Source organism: Asparagus officinalis, chromosome 8, assembly GCF_001876935.1.
Source record: "Asparagus officinalis chromosome 8, Aspof.V1, whole genome shotgun sequence".
Taxonomy (NCBI): domain Eukaryota; kingdom Viridiplantae; phylum Streptophyta; class Magnoliopsida; order Asparagales; family Asparagaceae; genus Asparagus; species Asparagus officinalis.
Window position 1 is genome coordinate 9,202,619 of NC_033801.1, and position 19,995 is coordinate 9,222,613.

General features: G+C 41.1%; 3 protein-coding genes across 3 annotated transcripts; 2 read left to right on the forward strand and 1 right to left on the reverse strand.

The window, feature by feature from the left end:
- On the reverse strand, positions 882 to 4,555 carry LOC109820156 (polyadenylate-binding protein 7-like). The gene is made up of 9 exons (XM_020386257.1): positions 4,516 to 4,555; positions 4,307 to 4,425; positions 2,776 to 2,975; positions 2,314 to 2,576; positions 2,114 to 2,220; positions 1,844 to 2,033; positions 1,560 to 1,759; positions 1,303 to 1,482; positions 882 to 1,218 (listed from the first exon to the last, which is right to left on the reverse strand). The coding sequence occupies exons 1-8, from the start codon at positions 4,517 to 4,519 to the stop codon at positions 1,357 to 1,359; spliced, it is 1,209 nt and encodes a 402-aa protein (XP_020241846.1). The 5' UTR covers positions 4,520 to 4,555; the 3' UTR covers positions 882 to 1,218; positions 1,303 to 1,356.
- LOC109822166 (F-box protein At5g49610-like) lies at positions 8,116 to 9,670 on the forward strand. The gene has a single exon (XM_020388326.1). It carries the CDS (start codon positions 8,141 to 8,143, stop codon positions 9,209 to 9,211), a length of 1,071 nt encoding a protein of 356 aa, XP_020243915.1. The 5' UTR covers positions 8,116 to 8,140; the 3' UTR covers positions 9,212 to 9,670.
- Positions 10,576 to 18,752, forward strand: LOC109820291 (F-box protein At5g07610-like; the record flags this gene model as incomplete). The annotated part of the gene is made up of 2 exons (XM_020386421.1): positions 10,576 to 11,099; positions 18,735 to 18,752. Coding segments are annotated over exons 1-2 (498 nt in total), but the record flags the coding sequence as incomplete, so codon positions are not given.

Below are 19,995 nucleotides of genomic sequence, written 5' to 3' on the forward strand. Positions count from 1 at the left end.
AACGTGTATCTGACTTAGATTTATGCATCAATTGAAATAACATACGAATGGCTATCGAAAAAAAGATCCTAAGAACGAAACAGGTATAAGAATTAGGAGGAAAGAAAGATGGTACGAGAAGAAAGAAAAAATCCTACTTTGTTAACAATCGTCAGCATGTCAAATTCCGTTAACAACACAACTAAACTAACCATACGACGTTCATAGCGAAAAAAAGAACTAACAATGCCAGTAGAGAAAGAAAAAAGTCTCTTGTAATGTGAGTCAAATCCTAGTCCTCTCTCATAATTTAGAATATTCTAGAAATAAGCAATTAAAAGAACTAAAAGAAGTGTTAGCTCACTTTGACCCATGAATTTATAAATTTATCCCTCTCTTTTCTACTGTGATGATGGACAAAGTCATTCAAACTTTATGGTATGCCTCACTGGTTTTTTATATAACAGTATAGATGTATTTAGTTATATTATTATCATAACATATTAAAAATTATATTAAATAAATTGAATAACTTAATTTAGATTTAATCAATAAATCAATATCATAATTTAATAAGGTATCACATCATTAACTATCCTACTCAATTTATACTAATACTACTTCTAAATTGCTCCATTATCTAAGTTATCTCACCGTGTGCCTCTCCAATTGTCCCACTGGGTTAAATTGTTGCAAAAGGGATAAGTAACCACTTGGCTTATCATGGACGCAGCCAATCAATATATGTTAATTCGAAATTTGATTCTAATCCAACATAGTACTTATGGGTACATAAAAAATATACCGAATCAATTCTTTTCAATGAATTAATCCGATTGCATCTTCGAATATAGAATTCAAAGGGATTAAATAGGAAATGATACCCTGAATCATATATCTAAAAAATGAAAATATCTGAATATTCCTCATCTGCATATCCATTAGCTTAATTTGCATAGTTCTCAAGATAAACAACCGACAACATTAAAAAGGAAAGAAAGCCACAGCATATACGTGAAACTATGATCCTCATCAAGAAAAACAGCTAACATTAAAAATGAAAGAAGGCATCAGCAGCCTCAGAATGCACAGTGTCAACCAGTAGTCGTCACCATGAGCTTATCAATCACTTGCTTCCTCTTTTCAGGAAGAAGAGTTAAATCTTCACACTCTTGCAGGAGCTCTATGAGGGATGAAACTCTCCCCTCGCCCCCTGTTCCTCTCATTAGACCAATTTGGCTGCAAGAAATGCGAGAAGAATTAATCATCATCCGAACTATCCGAACAACTTTAATCCTAAACAACATCAAATGAATGCTTCACCTGCAGAGGTCGTATGCACTTCATTTGGTACACTGGCTGAGCCGAATTCTGCAACTAAGAAGAAGCAGATGCAGCATATTGTGGATAAGCTGACAGATGAACTGAATTCTGCATCTGAGAAGAAACAGATGCAGCATATTGTGTATAAGCTGATTGCTGCCGGTAGTAAACAGGAACGGTCTGCAAGAATACATATTAATTAGCATAAAGATGACAATGGAGCTTTTACAGTTTGCACAAAATATATTATAGCTTACCACAGGGTAAAGGTATTTGTAACCCTGATAGTGGACATAGTTTCTAGGCTGCCAATAATGCGGTAGAGGATACACTGCAGGGCGACTATAAGATGTGGATTGTGCCATTGTTTTCGCAAACTGAATCTGCAGTACCTTTTGTCGCTCTTCTTTGCGCTGAGCCATCGCCACGTAGATCGAATTGCCGTGAAACAGGGCCCCTGATCAGTATAGATAATTCAACCTTCTATCAGATATAAAAGGGTAAAAAGGATGAATTTACTTCAATGACAATAATCAAATACCATGAAGTGTTGTTACAGCCTTTGTAGCTTCTTCAGGGGATGAATAGCTCACAAAACCAAAACCCTTGCTGATTCCATTAGGATACCGCATCACTTTAGCAGAAACTACTTCCCCACATATGCTAAAATATATTTTCAATGTTTTATCATTGACCGAGGCAGCCAGGCACTTAACATATACATTTGTACCCTGAAAACAAACATGAGAGCTAAGACTTACCACAAATGTTGTATAATTAGAGAGGGGATAAAACATTAGCTCACTTGCACCTTCTTTGTGCAGTCTTCAGCACTTTTCTTCTCACTAAAATGCTGCTTCAGTATTTCTTCGCGCAATGCTTTCTTTTGAGCGAATCCAACATATATCTTCTTAGATCCTGACATCCCAGTTAAATAAAACAGATTGGGACATAATACATTCGCAATCTCAAAGTAAACTCAAGCGTAAAAATTAAGAATTTTGTTTTTACCAAACATTGAACCATTAAGAGCATCCATGGCCTTCATAGCCTGGTTGAAACCCTTCAAAGTGACAAATCCAAAACCTCTGGACTTGCCAAGCTCATCCTTCATGATAACAGCACTAGCGACATCCCCAAATTCAGAGAATTTTGCTCGAAGAAGATCATCTGTGAAGTCCGCTTCCAGATTCTTTACGTAGAGGTTAGTGTACTTTTGGCTTTGAGGTGATAATGCTTCCCTCTGACTCTTCTTAACGAAATTTGACACATAACTGATATACAATTAAGAAAGAATAAGAAAACATGACTCAAGTTTATAATCCTATCAATAGGCCAATATAAAGAATGCAATAATGCAAGAAAACATTAAATGTGATTTAGATAGGAAGTTCAAATTGGCTGTCACTGAAATTGGCCCAAAAAAATTTTGAGGGAACATGACACTTTCAGGAGTTAAGGGAGAATGCTCACAGTTGTTTGGTTCCACCATCAGGAACTTTTCCATGAAGATTTTTGATCGCAGACTGTGCTCCCTCTTCAGTCCCCATTTGAACGAATCCGAAGCCCTTGCTGTTCCCATTTTCATCTAAAGCGACTTTACACGAAACAACAAAACCATACTCTTTAAACAACTCCTCTAGCTCCGAACCACCAATCCATTCCTCCAAATTCTTCAATACAAGCAACCAAACACTATTAGCAATAGAGTAATCAATTCAAAATCTTCCCAGCTAACAAAAGCCCATGACGCAGTTATTCCCAAATAACTGAAAACCCATAAATCTTTGAATAAAAGACCCATCATTAATGAATAAAAATAAGGCATTTGAGGTAAGGCAGCTCCAAGAAATTATCAGAGTCATACTAGTTCCAAGGGAAAGAAATGGTATTCAGAAACTCAAAAACGACCCACGAAAGTATTCAAGCACACGTTAATGTAATGCAATAAAGAAAAGTAAACGTTAATGAATAAAAATATATTATCAGAAAAAACCCATCAGAAGCAATCAAGTTTGAAGAAAAACCATCAGTGTACGTACCTTGGTTTTCAATCTTTTTGCAAAAAACACCCAATTCCATAAATTTAATTCAAAATCCACCAAACACCAAAAGAACTTAATTCCCAAAAGAACAAAAAAAAACAAATTTTTTTTTTCCAAATTAATGGTAGCGACTACCTAATAACCAAGCACCGTCTATCAGTCTCAAGGCTAAACAAGTACTAATTTGATAAAGAAGCAGAGGTCCAGCACCCAAAACCCTAAGAAAATTTATCAATCCTTTTGTAAGAAGCATTGCATAAATGAATTAGAAACAGAGAAAGCCTAATTAAAAAAAATCCAAATATATCAAACTACAAACTAACCAGAGGGCAATGAACCAAATAATCAAAAGAACCAAAACCTAAAAAAGTGGACAAAGCAATATGAGAACACCCTACATACCCATTTTAGCCATGAATCCAAAGAGGAAAATGATACTACATTTTAAAGAATAAGACAAATTCAAAGAAAGAAAACAGAGATGTGGGTCTCGGACACTCGCTTTAAGAAAGGATACCCATCAATATTTTTGCATGTAAAAAGATTATATCGTAAATTCTAATAAAAACCCATCAATATTTTTGTAACCAGCACAAAAATACATGGGGTAGAAACAAATAATACCCACTAAACTTCGACCCAAAATGAATCAAATTACACCCTGAACAGAGACTCAAGGACCCCCCCAAAAATAACAAATAACCATCAAAATTTAAAACACAAAAATAACTTATAATGCAAGAAAAATGCTACTTCCATCAATCTAAAGATAAATTCAAATAAACAGAGATCAAATGTATTAGAAACAAAGAAACCAATAAAATTCAACCCAAAACGAATAAAACTACAAGCTGAACAGAGATCTACAGAACCCATCAAAAATAACAAATACCCAACAAAATTTAGACCCAAATAACCCAAGAAAATTACTCAAAAAATATAAGAAACAGAGAAATCACCTTCACAAAGAGATTCCCAACGCCAGTTCTCCTCGCCATCGGATCCCTCAACGACCACATTATCCTCATCGGCCTCCCCTTCAAGCTCCTGTGATTCATCACTGCCATCGCCCTCTCCGCTGCAAGGAAACCCCCAAAACAGAGTCACCAGAAAAAACTCAGAAGATAAAAATCGAGAAAAAGTACGAAAATGTGATCGATTCGCTTACCCATTGCCAAACTTGAGAAGTTGAGGTAAGCGCTAGCAGCATAGAGGACCCGGTGACGCGATTCCCTGCACAAAGCGAGGGCCGAGCTGGGTAGCCACGCCGGAAGCCCTTGACGCGGCGGCCGAGGTCGGACTCGCCGACGGCCGGGTCGAGAGTCTCGCCTACATAAGAGAGACGCCCACGCGCGAGCGGCGGATGGGGTCGTTCACCGCCCATTGTGCGGTGTTGCGATCACGCCGACGTAGCGCCCTTTTCCCCCCTCCTCTCTTTCTGTTCTCTTTTGAGAGGAGTTCCTGCGAGTGATGGTACTGAGAGCGGGAAGGCGTGGGGCCCACAGGGTTATTTTAGAGGGCGGGATATGCTAACCGCAACGGGGAGGAGACGGAGAGCGGAGCTTGCGTGGTGGTTTGAATTGTAATCGTTGGATTGGAATGGACGGCTGAGATTGTAGGAGAGCCTGGTGTCTGGTCACTCGCCGACGACTGTAATTGGTTATATTACCGCCCACTGTTTACTGCTCCTGAGAGGAGTGTCAGTGTACGGTTTGTAACGACCTTTTGCTTCGTTTTGGCAGCATCTTTTGATTTTTTAGGAGAATTTTGAAGTTCTACAAAAAAAGATAAAAAAATTAATCAATGAATTTATTTCTTTATTATAGGCTAAATACCTATATTTTAATTCCATTTCATTTACCAAGAAGTTATTTTAATTAGGCAAACCTGGTTTAAGACATTTTAATTGATTCAACTTACCAACAAAGCCATTTTTCTCGTCGGCGACCAGTTTTCCGACGATAGCTCGTCACGTACGTGACACGTGATGACTTGAACTGTTTTTTAGCTGCTGATGTGGCACGGATTTTCTGACGTGATAGTATTTAAAGGCGGGAATTAACCCTCTAAAAATCCCAATTCACCCAAAATAGGACAGATATGTGCCACATAAACAGCTAAAAAACAATTTAAGTCATCACGTGTCACGCACGTGATGAGCCATCGCCGGAAAACTGATCGCCGACGAGAAAAATGGTCTTGTTGGTAAGTTGAATCAATTAAAATGCCTTAAAGCATGTTTGCCTAATTAAAATACATTCTTGGTAAATGAAATGGAATTAAAATACCCCTTAAATCATGGGTATTTGTAAAGCTGCCCCCAAATCTTAGTATTTGCATACTACCCCTAAAATCATAAATTTTGAAAAAAAAAATACCCCCGAATTAATCAATCATCTACTTCGATAAGTCTATTTGTAACTGTAGTGTAAAAACTGTCAACGGATAAGTCAATTTTTGTTCATCAAGTTGATGATTTGTTGATTTTAGAGGTTTTCCCCCTCCAAATTGACAATTTGAGTGGTAGTTTAGCAAATACTAAGATCAGGGCCCAAATTTGAACATGGGAGCAGGGCCGGCCCCAGGGGCAGGCGGGAGAGGCCTGCGCCTAGGGCCCCCAAAAAACAGGGGCCCCCATGTAATTATATATATATATATATATGGAAATTGGAAAAGTAAGAGGATTTTTATGCAAAAGTGTTAGAGGCTATAAATACAAAAACGAAAAACCCTTGGTCTCTCCGATTTCCGAAGTGGCCGTCTGATCGCCGACCTCTCTTCTTCTTCTCTGATTCTCTCTGAAGTGACGTTTCTTCTTCCCGACTCCGTCCGGACCGTCTGCAGTCCGCTCCTCCGCCGTCAAACTCCACGACGCCGTCTCCGGCGACTCCCTCCGCCCCTCCCACCAGCAAGGCAAACGCGACCTCGCCGCCAGCGCCTTTGCCCTTTGGAGACTCTGTCTCTGTCTGCAATCTGCGCCTCCTCTGGCCGGCGACTCCGTCAAGGTTACAAGGTATATAAGTATATTTGAATAATTGAATATTTCTATAATTCTATACAGATAACAGACTATACTTAGAATAGCATAATATCTTTGTTTCATCACTTCATGACCTAATAATACCTTTGCTTTGTTATTGATTCTATACAGCACGAATCTGTGCATAACATTATTAACATACATGAATTAGTTGTATAAACAAAGTATGAATCTGTGCATAACATATATTATGAATCTGTGCATAACATATATGAAATTATGAATCAGACTATACTTAGTATATTTGCTGATTAGTGATTAATCAATTGAAACAAGAAACCATAATATGCATACAGGCTGTATAATCAAAGTGCGGTACCTGAACAATGAAAATCAGTAGCTAGTGATCCATACTTCAAATGATTGCATCGTGTCCCAAAAAAATCTTTAAGTCCAAACTTTGTTTTTGTCTATTGAATAGGAAGAAGAGATAAAAGTGCATCTTTTAGGATTCAGGCGTGTTGATCTGAAATTTGTTTGAAGTTAAACTATTCAAATTTTAAGGTAATTTTATAACTTTATAAATTATAATATTTGTTGATATTATGTATTTTAGTATTTGTATATAATTTTTTATGTAGGCATCCCTAAAGTTACTTAGGTGCAACACTTTATTTTTTTTAAAAAAATCTTGATTATAGGAGAGCCCCTTTAAGATTTTTGTTCAAGTTTTTGCCTAGGGCCCCCGAATGCTCAGGACCGGCCCTGACTAAGATGTGGGAAATTTTTTTGCAAATATCCATGACAAGGGGTATGCATATGCAAATAACCCTTAACAAATTTATTGCTTATAACTACATGTTATTTTATTGCAATTTGTATGTGAGAGAGAGAGAGAAAGAGATTTGATGCGTCATGACTACTATTTATTTAAAATTACAAATTTACCTCCCTGACATTTGTTCCATTTTTTTGTTACGTCCTCACTAGATCTACTCCTCTATACTTACATGAGGATCCAAAAATTCGCTATTTATGCTACGTTAATGCTACAATAAATTACGAAAGCCTTATTACTGCAACATTTAAAAAAGAATTATTGTAGCTCAAATAAAAAATAGGGGCGTACTTTGCATGGGCTGCACACTAGTGTATTATATAGTAGCATAGATTTGAAATAGAAATTCACAATAAAATTTTCTACTCTCTATTCTTTTGTCCTTTTCTCTTTCCTTCTTCTAGATAATCCCAAATTATTCTATGAAAATGAGAATGCAGCACATATAATTTAATATCAATTATATTTAGTTTAAAGGATATAAAGAGAAATTGAATTAATAATAATAATAATAATAATAAATACATCTATTTTTTAAAACATGATTCCATACTTAAATCTACTATGACTATACTACCGTATAAATAGAATAGTAAGTATAACAGAAAAATAATTGGAGAAAAGATGATATCAAGTTCAAAGAAAGACAATTTTTTCTTAAAAAACATCTTGCCCTCTCAACTTCTGTTATTAAATGCATTATCTATTTCCAAATAAAATTAAAATATGTTGCAAATTATTTAAAAAGTTAAAAAATATAGAAAGAAATAATTTTTTCTATCAAGTGTATTTGCACGTACAAGATTTCCATTTGCTGCACATATTTTCTTGGTACTAGAATCCTTAATTAGTTGTGTTTTTATGGTTGCAGAAGGTTTGGACTCTCTCTCTCTCTCTCTCTCTCTCTCTCCCACCCAATATATAGTCTGATTGCTACATTGAATTGAACAAACTAAGGAAAGATTAAATCAATCTATGGAGATGAGCAGCGCGAACAAATTGACGTGTGACTTGCTGGTTGAGATTCTCTCCCGACTGCCCGTCAAATCTCTGTACCGCTTCGCCTGTGTTTCGAAATCTTGGAACGCCATCATCACCAACAACAATGGTTACTACCGCAAGAAGCTACCCTCGCCCCTCCCCGGAGTCTTCTATGAGGTGGGCGACGAGTTCGATGAAGACTCGGTGTACGTCAGCACGCCAACCAATCACCTTCTGCAAGAGGATTCTATCGGCTTCGACATCAAATCTGTTCTCGGTTTCTTGCCTCAACATCACAAATTACTGGTGCAAAGCACTTGCAATGGCTTGATCTTGTGTTCTACTCGGCCTGACAAGTGCCTTTACGTATGCAATCCAGCCACCAAGAGATATCACAAGATACCTGAACCTGCAGATGACCATCCCTACCAAATGGCCTTAGCCTTTGATCCCCGTCTCTCCCCCCACTACAAGGTTGTCGCGATGATCAATAGACCAGACACCAATTATATGGAGATCCTGTCATCTGAGACCCGCGAGTGGGTAAAGTACGAGGACTGTAAGGGGCGGATTAATCATGCATATACCACTGTTTCAGCTTTTGTTCGTGGAAATTTGCATTTCTTGGACCTCTACGGCTCTTTCATACTGGCAGTGGATCTCAAGAAGAAGGTTTGTCGAGAAATAGAGACACCAAGTACTAAAGACCCCATACGGGCGGGATGCATTCAGCAATTTGGTGGAAGTTTGCGTTGCGCTCTGAGGACGAGAGAAGAAATATTTGTTTGGGATTTGGTGGATTACGATAATCTGCAATGGAGGTCGAGATATAGGGTCGACCTTCAAAGATTTATCGAGCAACCTCGACAGGGTTTATGGTTCTGGTTGCACATCAAAGTCAGCGCACTTCATCCAGATACGGATGTAATTTTCATAGTCATAGGTTATAAGCTCTTATCTTACAATTTGATTACTCGCGAGATCACCCAGGTATGCAAATTAAGGGGCATGGATCCGGTATATTTCTGTACCTACTCGCCATGCTATTCTGATCATCTCCATTAATAAGTGAGAAGAAGAGAAGCGTGAAGCTTGTCAGCGTAATTTCGATGATATTACTTTTTTTTTTCCCTTTCTGCTGCGACTTGTTAGATTTATACATAAAACGAAGGAATTACATTTGCTTCCGTACCTACTGGCCATGCTATTCTGAAGACCTCGAATTATAAAGTTGTAAGCATTGAAATTTGAAGAGATGGAGTCTACCGAAGCCACCGATGTTCTGTTTTCAGCTGTCGGTTTCGCCAAATTCCCTCCCGATTGAGAGATATCAGCGTTTTTGTCAGTTTTTTGGTATTTTAGGTAATGTTTTAGGAGTCTGTTTTGATTAGGAAACGAATCCGGTTTGATCCAAAATTTGACCGATTTGCTTTCTTAATCCTAGAGAGTCTTTGTAGGAAGAGTTTAGTTATTTCTATTTTTGGTAAAGTTTGAGTTATAATAGGAGTCGTGTTTTTTCTATTTAAGCAGAGTATTGTAAGCCCTAGAGGCATATCTTTTCATTAATAAAATTTCTCTTTTAATATTTTCTTCGAGGATTCGATATTTTTCGTGGATTAGGAGATCATTCTTTGTGGATTCAGAGAACACCCCTTGGTGGATTTGGAGATTATTACTATAACATTTAAAAAAGAATTGCTGCAGCATTTTAAAAAAGAATTACTGTAGCACAAACAAAAAAGGGGTCGTGCTTTGCACGAGGTGCACAACAGTTTATTATATAGTAGCATAGATTTGAGACAGAATTTCACAAGAAAAAATTCTACTCTCTGTTCTCTGTCCTTTTCTCTTTCTTTCTTCTAGATAATCCCAATTTATTCTATGTCATGAAAATGAGAATGCAACACACATATAATTTAATATCAATTATATTTAGTTTAAAGGATATAAAGAGAAATTGATGTCTCTTCGGAGACATCCGATAAAATTGGAAGAGAAATTGATGAATTTTCAATAATAATAATAATAATAAATACATCTATTTTTTAAAACAAGATTCCATACTCAAATCTACTATGACTATACTACCGTATAAAAAGAATAGTAAGTATGACGGAAAAATAATTGGAGAAACGATGATACCAAGTTCAAAGAAAGACAATTTTCTCTTAAAAAGCATCTTGCCCTCTCAACGTCTGTTATTAAAATGCATTATCTATTTCCAAATAAAATTAAAATATGTTGCAAATTATTTACAAAGTTTAAAAATATAGAAGAAAATATTTTTTTTATCAAGTGTATCTGTACGTACAATATTTCTATTTGCTGCACAAATTTTCTTGGTACTAGAATCCTTGGTTGTGTTTTTATGGTAGCAGAAGGTTTGGACTCTCTCTCTAGTCACCCCCACGGCCAATATATAGTCTGATTGCTATATTGAATTGAACAAACTAAGGAAAGATTAAATCAATCTATGGAGATGAGCAGCGCGAACAAATTGACGTGTGACTTGCTGGTTGAGATTCTCTCCCGACTGCCCGTCAAATCTCTGTACCGCTTCGCCTGTGTTTCGAAATCTTGGAACGCCATCATCACCAACAACAATGGTTACTACCGCAAGAAGCTACCCTCGCCCCTCTCCGGACTCTTCTATGAGGTGGGCGACGAGTTCGATGAAGACTCGGTGTACGTCAGCACGCCAACCAATCACCTGCAGCAAGAGGATTCTATCGGCTTCGACATCAAATCTGTTCTCGGTTTCTTGCCTCAACATCACAAATTACTGGTGCAAAGCTCTTGCAATGGCTTGATCTTGTGTTCTACTCGGCCTGACAAGTGCCTTTACGTATGCAATCCAGCCACCAAGAGATATCACAAGATACCTGAACCTGCAGATGACCATCCCTACCAAATGGCCTTAGCCTTTGATCCCCGTCTCTCCCCCCACTACAAGGTTGTCGCGATGATCAATAGAGGAGACGCCAATCATATGGCGATCCTGTCATCTGAGACCCGCGAGTGGGTAAAGTACGAGGACTGTAAGGGGCGGATTAATCTTGCATATACCACTGTTTCAGCTTTCGTTCGTGGAAATTTGCATTTCTTGGACCTCCACGGCTCTTTCATAGTGGCAGTGGATCTCAAGAAGAAGGTTTGTCGAGAAATAGAGACACCACGTACTAAAGACCCCATACGGATGGGATGCATTCAGCAATTTGGTGGAAGTTTGCGTTGCGCTCTGAGAACGAGAGGTGAAATATTAGTTTGGGATTTGGTGGATTACGATAAACTGCAATGGAGGTCGAGATATAGGGTCGACCTGCAAATATTTACCGAGCAACCTCGAGAGGATTGCTGGTTCTGGTTGCACATCGAAGTCCGGGCACTTCATCCAGATACGGATGTAATTTTCATAGTCATAGGTTATGAGCTCTTATCTTACAATTTGATTACTCGCGAGATCACCCAGGTATGCAAATTAAGGGGCATGGATCCGGTATATTTCTGTACCTACTCGCCGTGCTATTCTGATCATCTCCATTAATAAGTGCGAAGAAGAGAAGCGTGAAGCTTGTCAGCGTAATTTCGATGATATTACTTTTTTTTTTATTTTCTTTCTGCTGTGACTTGTTAGATTTATATGTAGAACGAAGGAATTCGATTTGCTTCCGTACCTACTGGCCATGCTATTCTGAAGACCTCGAATTATAAAGTTGTTAAGCATTGAAAAGTGAAGAGATGGAGTCTACCAAACCCACCGATGTTCCGTTTTCCGCTGTCGGTTTCGTCAAATTCCCTCCAGATTGAGAGATATCAGCGTTTTTGTCAGTTTTTTTGTATTTTAGGTAATGTTTTAGGAGGCTGTTTTGATTAGGAAACGAATCCGGTTTGATCCAAAATTTGACCGATTTGCTTTCTTAATCTTAGGGAGTCTTTGTAGGAAGAGTTTTGTTATTTCTATTTTTGGTAAAGTTTGAGTTATAGTAGGAGTCGTGTTTTTTTCTATTTAAGCATAGTATTGTAAGCCCTAGAGGCTAGAGACATATCTTTTCATCAATAAAATTTCTCCTTCAATATTTTCTTCGCGGATTCGAAATTTTTCGTGGATTCGAAGATCATTCTTTGTGGATTCAGAGAACACTCCTTGGTAGATTTTAAGGTAGATTTTAAGATTATCACTTCTGCGCTACGTTAACTAAAGTATAAATAGAATAGTAAGTATAACAGAAAAATAATTGGAGAAAAGGTGATACCAAGTTCAAAGAAAAACAGATTTTTCTTAAAAAACATCTTGCCCTCTCAACGTCTGTTATTAAATGCATTATCTATTTCCAAATAAAATTAAAATATGTTGCAAGTTATTTACAAAATTTAAAAATATAGGAAAAAATAATTATTTCTATCAAATGTATTTGCACGTACAAGATTTCTAGTGAATATTAATCATGACTTTTATTTGCTGCACATATTTTCTTGGTACTAGAATCCTTGGTTGTGTTTTTATGGTAGCAGAAGGTTTGGACTCTCTCTCTCACCCCCACCCAATATATGGTCTGATTGCTATATTGAATTGAACAAACTAAGGAAAGATTAAATCAATCTATGGAGATGAGCAGCGCGAACAAATTGACGTGTGACTTGCTGGTTGAGATTCTCTCTCGACTGCCCGTCAAATCTCTGTACCGCTTCGCCTGTGTTTCGAATTCTTGGAACGCCATCATCACCAACAACAATGGTTACTACCGCAAGAAGCTACCCTCGCCCCTCTCCGGACTCTTCTATGAGGTGGGCGACGAGTTCTATGAAGACTCGGTGTACGTCAGCACGCCAACCAAACACCTGCAGCAAGAGGATTCTATGGGCTTCGACATCAAATCTGTTCTCGGTTTCTTGCCTCAACATCGCAAATTACTGGTGCGAAGCTCTTGCAACGGCTTGATCTTGTGTTATACTCGGCCTGACATGTGCCTTTACGTATGCTATCCAGCCACCAAGAGACATCACAAGATACCTACTCGCGGTGCTATTCTGATCATCTCCATTAATAAGTGAGAAGAAGAGAAGCGTGACGCTTGTCAGCGATGATATCACTTTTTTCTTTTCTTTCTGCTGCGACTTGTTAGATTTATATATAGAACGAAGGAATTCGATTTGCTTATGTACCTACTCGCCATGCTATTCTGAAGACCTCGAATTATTAAGTTGTGAGCATTGAAAAGTGAAGTTTGAGGGCATAATGTTGTCACTGGACAGAATGTAATTTATCAAATGATGATACAGAAAGATTAATGAAGTCTATGCCCACAATTTTGTTTTATTAAATCATCAGATTATGCCAGATAATTTTTTTAAGAGAGAAAGTGTGAGGCCAAAACTCCCCAGCGTTTCATTAAAAAAGAGAGTAATGAAACAAGATTGAAAAGTTAAAAACTTAGTTTCGAGTACTTTTTTATGTATGATACCGATTAGATTGAAAAAAAATACAAGAGGGGTATATGATATGCTAGGCTATTCCTTGCAAATGATGATGCAGAATAATTCAGAAAGATGACTGTTTGCGGAAAAAGTTGCTGTATTCATTGCTGCATTCATTACAACTTTGATCGTTACAATGAAATAAAAAGGTAGTCTTTTTATAAGACCGGTACACAATGAAAACAAAAGAAATACAACTCTTTTCAAACAAACGCAAGATCTGTTCATCATCTCTTGCTTGCGTGGGTCTTTTGCCTGTGACGGGGATGTTGATATCCGTGGACCACCGGGGCACTCAGATCTGGTCTGGATAAATCGGACAGAGTTTCGTTGATCCGCGTGAGATCTAGAAACTTTCTGATCCGGATAAATCGGACAGAGCTTCGTCTATCCGCGAAGGGATATAGAAGCAGAGCTTCGTCGATCCGCGTGAGATCTAGAAGCTATAAGCGTATACCTCGGCTAAAGCGAGGTAATAGCTCTTCTTAGTATCAACGCTAAGGCCAATACTAAGGATCTGACGGGCGATGAAGGCTGATGTAGACCACTCCTCCTCTCGTTGAAGCACACGGGCACTCTTCACTGCAGCAGGGCTTCGCCAAGGCTCTCCAAAAATCCCCCCTCAAATCAAGGCACCAAGGGGGGCTATTTATAGCATTTAGAGGGGTCTAGGGGGGTCTAGGGACCACTAGGGGGCGTGGACACCCCCTGGTGTCTCGGCCATGGCCGAGACACTAGGGTTTTGAACCGCGTAGGTTGGCTTTTGTCGTCACGTGTTGACTTTCGTCGTCACGTGTTGACTTTTGTCGCAACGCGCTGTCCGGCGTTGACCTAAGGTTACGCGTTGACCGGCGTCCACCTTAGGGTTTTGAACCGCGTAGGTTGGCTTTTGTCGTCACGTGTTGACTTTCGTCGTCACGTGTTGACTTTTGTCGCAACGCGCTGTCCGGCGTTGACCTAAGGTTACGCGTTGACCGGCGTCCACCTTAGGGTTTTTGAACCGCGTAGGTTGGCTTTTGTCGTCACGTGTTGACTTTCGTCGTCACGTGTTGACTTTTGTCGCAACGCGCTGTCCGGCGTTGACCTAAGGTTACGCGTTGACCGGCGCCCACCTTAGGGTTTTGGTTGGCTTTTGTCGTCACGTGTTGACTTTCGTCGTCACGTGTTGACTTTTGTCGCAACGCGCTGTCCGGCGTTGACCTAAGGTTACGCGTTGACCGGCGTCCACCTTAGGGTTTTGAACCGCGTAGGTTGGCTTTTGTCGTCACGTGTTGACTTTCGTCGTCACGTGTTGACTTTTGTCGCAACGCGCTGTCCGGCGCTGACCTAAGGTTACGCATTGACCGGTGTCCACCTTAGGGTTTTGAACCGCATAGGTTGGCTTCTGTCGTCACGTGTTGGCTTTTGTCGTCACGTGTTGACTTTTCGTCGTCACGTGTTGACTTTTGTCGCAACGCGCTGTCCGGCGTTGACCTAAGGTTACGCGTTGACCGGCGTCCACCCTAGGGTTTCGAATTGTCGAACGTTGACTTTTGTCGCAACGCGTTGCTTGGCGTTGACCTGGGGTTACGCGTTGACCGGCGTTGACCCCTAGGGTTTCAAATCGTCGAACGTTGACTTTCGCTTGCAACGCGTTGACTGGCGTTGACCTAAGGTTACGCGTTGACCGGCGTCCACCCTAGGGTTTCGAATCGTCGAACGTTGACTTTTGTTGCAACGCGTTGCTTGGCGTTGACCTAGGGTTACGCGTTGACCGGCGTTGACCCTAGGGTTTACGGATCGCCATTAACACAGTTTATACTCGTACGTTTGCTGGAGTATACACAGTTTAAGCTCTTAAGGTATTGGAGCATCGCGGTCCCGAATGTTGGGGTTGCAGGACCAACTGTTAAAGTTGATTCATCTGCATGTGTGGATTTTATCCTGAATTTGTTGGGTGCTCAAGTCACGAGACCAACTAGGGGAGTTGATGCGTCAATGACTCGCAGTTATAGAATTTTTGGCAAATCCTCAGCCATCAACGGATTTGATTAGCCTTTACCGACTACCGTTTGAGTCGGGCTAGCATGCGGATTGTTTAAGTCCGTTCCGCATGTGACGTTGTGCTAAGAGAGTTAACGCTCTTAGTGCTACGATATTGAATACGTAGACTTCGTCTTTCTCACGGGAATAGACTACCCGGCGACGCGTGTTAGGCGTTGACTTTAGGATTTTTGGCTAATCCCCAGCCTTCAACGGATTTGATTAGCCTTTACCGACTACCGTTTGAGTCGGGCTAGCATGCGGATTGTTTAAGTCCGCTCCTATGTGACGTTTAAGCTAAAAGAGTTAACCCTTTTAGTGCTACGATATTGAATACGTAGACTTCGTCTTTCTCACGGGAATAGACTACCCGGCAACGCGTGTTAGGCGCTGACTTATCCTTACTTAGGATTCAGGATAAAATTCCCCGTGCGTGTGAGGCACGGATTATGGTGTTATTAATAACAACCTGCCACAATGTTGAATATGTGGTCTTTTGTCCTTTTTACGGTCAAAGACTAACCGGCCATGTGTGTTAGACATAGGCTTTGGGATTTTTGGCAAACCCCCAGCCATCAACGGGTTTGATGTGCCTTTACCGATTACCGTTTGAATCGGGCTAGCATGTGAATTATTAAACCCGTTTCACATGTGACGTTGTGCTAAGAGAATTGCTTCCCTTAGACTTAATGCTATGATTTTGATTACATAGACTTCGTCTTTCTCACGGGAATAGACTACCCGGCAACGCGTGTTAGGCGTTGACTTATCCCTACTCAGGCTTCGGGATAAAATTCCCCGTGCATCGAGTGCCCGGATTTGACAATCGTGTCTTTTCTAAAAGCAAAGACAGATTGAGAAACGGGAGAGGAAGAATTTTATATTCTATCTCCCGGTGCTGAAGAGGAAGAATTTTATATTCTATCTTCGGCCGGAAAGGGAACTTGAGGTGGGATCCCCCACCCCCAGAATCCGGAATGATGAACTGGGAGTGGGTTCTCCACTCCGAGCATCGGAAAGGTCCGAGGAGAGGAAGAATTTTATATTCTATCTCCCGGTGCTGAAGAGGAAGAATTTTATATTCTATCTACAGCTGGAAAGGAAACTCGAGGTGGGATCTCCACCCCCAGAATCCGGAAGGATGAAACTAAGAGTGGGATCTCCACTCCGAGAATCGTAACAATTCGGATAACCCTAACTGTCGGAAGGTTTGATTACCCGATTTGGAAGTGGACCTCTCGTTCATTGGGGGAATCGAGAGGAGATTTTGGCTGTGGCCCTAACTGTATGAATGTTTGACCAAGCAGGAGTTTGAGACGACCTAACTGTCGGAAGGTTTGATCGCTCGATTTGAAGGTGGACCTCTCGTTCATTGGAGGAATCGAGAGGGGATTTTGGCTTTGGCCCTAACTTTTATAGGTTTGACCAGAACGCAAAGAGAGTGGAATACGGGTAGCAAAGAAAGTGCCAACTCGTGTCATCACTCAAAGGGAGATTTTAACGCTAGGCGTTTAGGACCTAGCATGTTAAATCTGAGAAATGCCAATGACTGGCAGATGGAAATGTTGGTGGGTCCACTGTCGTTTGATTTGATCAGCGGATGGTTTGGTGAGGAAAGATTAACCTACCAGAAGATTGGATCTCTTCTCACAAAAATAACTCATAAGAGTTAGGGAATAAGAAGGGACATTCTGACTTTTAGAGTTTGAATGTGAATTTCTTGTTCACCAATTCCACAATGATTGGGTTATCCCTAAGAATACCCATGTGGTATTCTTCCGGGAACTTCCCGATGCATTGGATTATCCACCCCCAGCTTCTCTCTTGGAACTGGGTTTGATTTTGTTGTCCGACCGGGTTATCCTTAAGAATATTAGTGTAATATCCTCCAGGAACTTCCCGTCAATGGTAGGAAATAGTTTAGACTCATATACCTGTTGGAGTATCAGGGAGCAGTTTAACCTCTTATACCGGTCGGAGGATTGAGAAACAGTTTATACTCGTATACTCATCGGAGTGTTGAGAAGCAGTTTATACTCTTATACTTATCGGAGTATCGAGGAACAGTTTATACTCTTGTACTCTTTGGAGTATTGAGGAACAGTTTATACTCTTGTACTCTTTGGAGTATTGAGGAACAGTTTATACTCTTGTACTCTTTGGAGTATTGAGGAACAGTTTATACTCTTGTACTCTTTGGAGTATTGAGGAACAGTTTATACTCTTGTACTCTTTGGAGTATTGCCGTTTTCAATTGGCTTACCCTAGCGTTATAACGCCGGCTTCAACCAAGGTCTGGATGTTATTCTTGAGAGCAAAGCATTCCTTGGTGGGGTGGAGGATCCTTCTGTGGTACTCGCAGTACGTTGGATCCGCAGAATCGCCATCTTCCTCTTGATGCGTGATGGGCGGGAGTTTGATTTTGTTGTTTTCGAGAAGGGTCTCGAAAATAGCTGGAACGTCTTCGTCTTTGAACGAGTACTCGTTTTGGAGCTCCTCGTCTGAATTCTCCTGTTGTTCCCAGGACTGCTGTTGTGACGTTTGATCGTCGTCAACAACCGTTGCAGGTACGTCCTCTTCATCATGAGGTACGAGATCCGAATCCAGAGGGTTAACCATCGGTTGGTTTCTCTCGACCTTTTGGAGTTCCTCGTCCGAATTCTCCTGTTGTTCCCAGGACTGCTGTTGTGACGTTTGATTATCGTCAATGACAGCTGTAGGCGCATCCCCTTCCTCATGAGGTACGAGATCCGAATCCAGAGGGTTAACTATCGGTTGGTTTCTCTCGACCTTTCGCCTTCTGATGAAGCGTTCAGCCTGTTCTCCTCGAGCCTTCAACTCTTTCCAGGTATTGAGCGGCTCTATTCCCATCACGTCCAAGATGTCAATGGACAAGTTGTTCTGACAAGTCTGCAAGAGGAATTCCTCCGTGACGGGATCCCTGCAGTTCATTGCCTGATTGCGGAAGCGTTTGATGAAGGTATCCACCGACTCTCCGCCTTTTTGTTTCTCGTCGAAGAGTGTCCTGATCGACACCTCGGTGTCATCATCGAAGAAATGGGCGAGAAACATGCTTTCCAAGTCCTCCCAGCTGTTGATGCTTCCGGGCTTGAGACGGCGGTACCAATCGAAGGCGGGCCCGCGAAGGGTGCCAACGAATGACCGAACCATCAAAGGCTCGTTGCCCGAGATTACTCCCAAGTGGGACTTAAAGTAGATCAGGTGTTGAGTGGGCGAGCCCTTCCCGTTGAACGGCGTGAAGTTGATTAGGTTGAACTTTGCCGGATATGGGATCGAGTCCCACTCTTTCGGGTAAGGGCACGGAATGCCGGTCCTCTTCACCTCTCGAGTAGATATCAGGGCTTCGATTTTTCTTTCGAGCTCTTTCATCTTTTCGGCCTCACCCATATCCTGTTTTGGACGATTTCCAAGAGGAATAAGACGACCACCCCCAGTGTTGTCATTACTGGTGGGTCCACCCCCAGCGTTATTATCTGTAGTGGGGCCACCCCCAGTATTCTTGGGCGGTGCATCGGCCATGACGATTTCAACCACCTCCGGATTGCTGCCAACTGCGGCGTTCTGGATGCGATGGCTGGATTCCACTAGCTGTTTTGACAAAGCTCGGATTCGTTGATCGTGCATTTGTCTCATCCCTTGCATAGCCATTTCCATTTCGAACTTGAAGATTTCCTTCTGCTTAGTCAGGGCCTCTTCAATGATTTTGGCTATCTGCTCGGTGTTGGCCATGAACACCTCTCGAGCTTGCCCTATGCTAGACGTTGTATCGTCAGAGGCGAGCGCGGAATGAGAATCTGAGGATTCATCATCGGAAAGGACTCCTTCATGGATCCCACGATCGTTGTTATATCTGTCGGCTTCTGGCCGAAGTTGAGCTATTCCCGAATCGACCCTGCTTCCTGGAGAGGAATTAGGGTCGGAACCACCTGAAATGATTGGGGACTTTCCCTTGTTGACCATGTTGATAGTCACTTCTAGGGGTTCATCGTCTCGAGCAATCGATCCTCTTTGGTGGGAACGCCTTGACTTGGGCTTTGTCGGTCCATCGGAGATTCCCTCGAATATCGAGACCCTCTGTGGAGCGGTCTTGGGGCAGCTACAAGCTGATAATACTGCCCTGATAAGTTTGGTACACGGACAGTGAGAATCCGCTTCCCGGGTGTTTCCCTTTCGAGATTCATCCGCACCCCCAGCCCGATAGTACAACTCATCGACGTTGCCGTCGGAGTAACCTATCGGCTGCTCACATGGGTTCTCAGGTATAACGCGTTCGTCTGTCCGAAGCGTCTTCTTCTGAGTAAACACTACCTTGTTGGCCTCTGCAAGAGTCG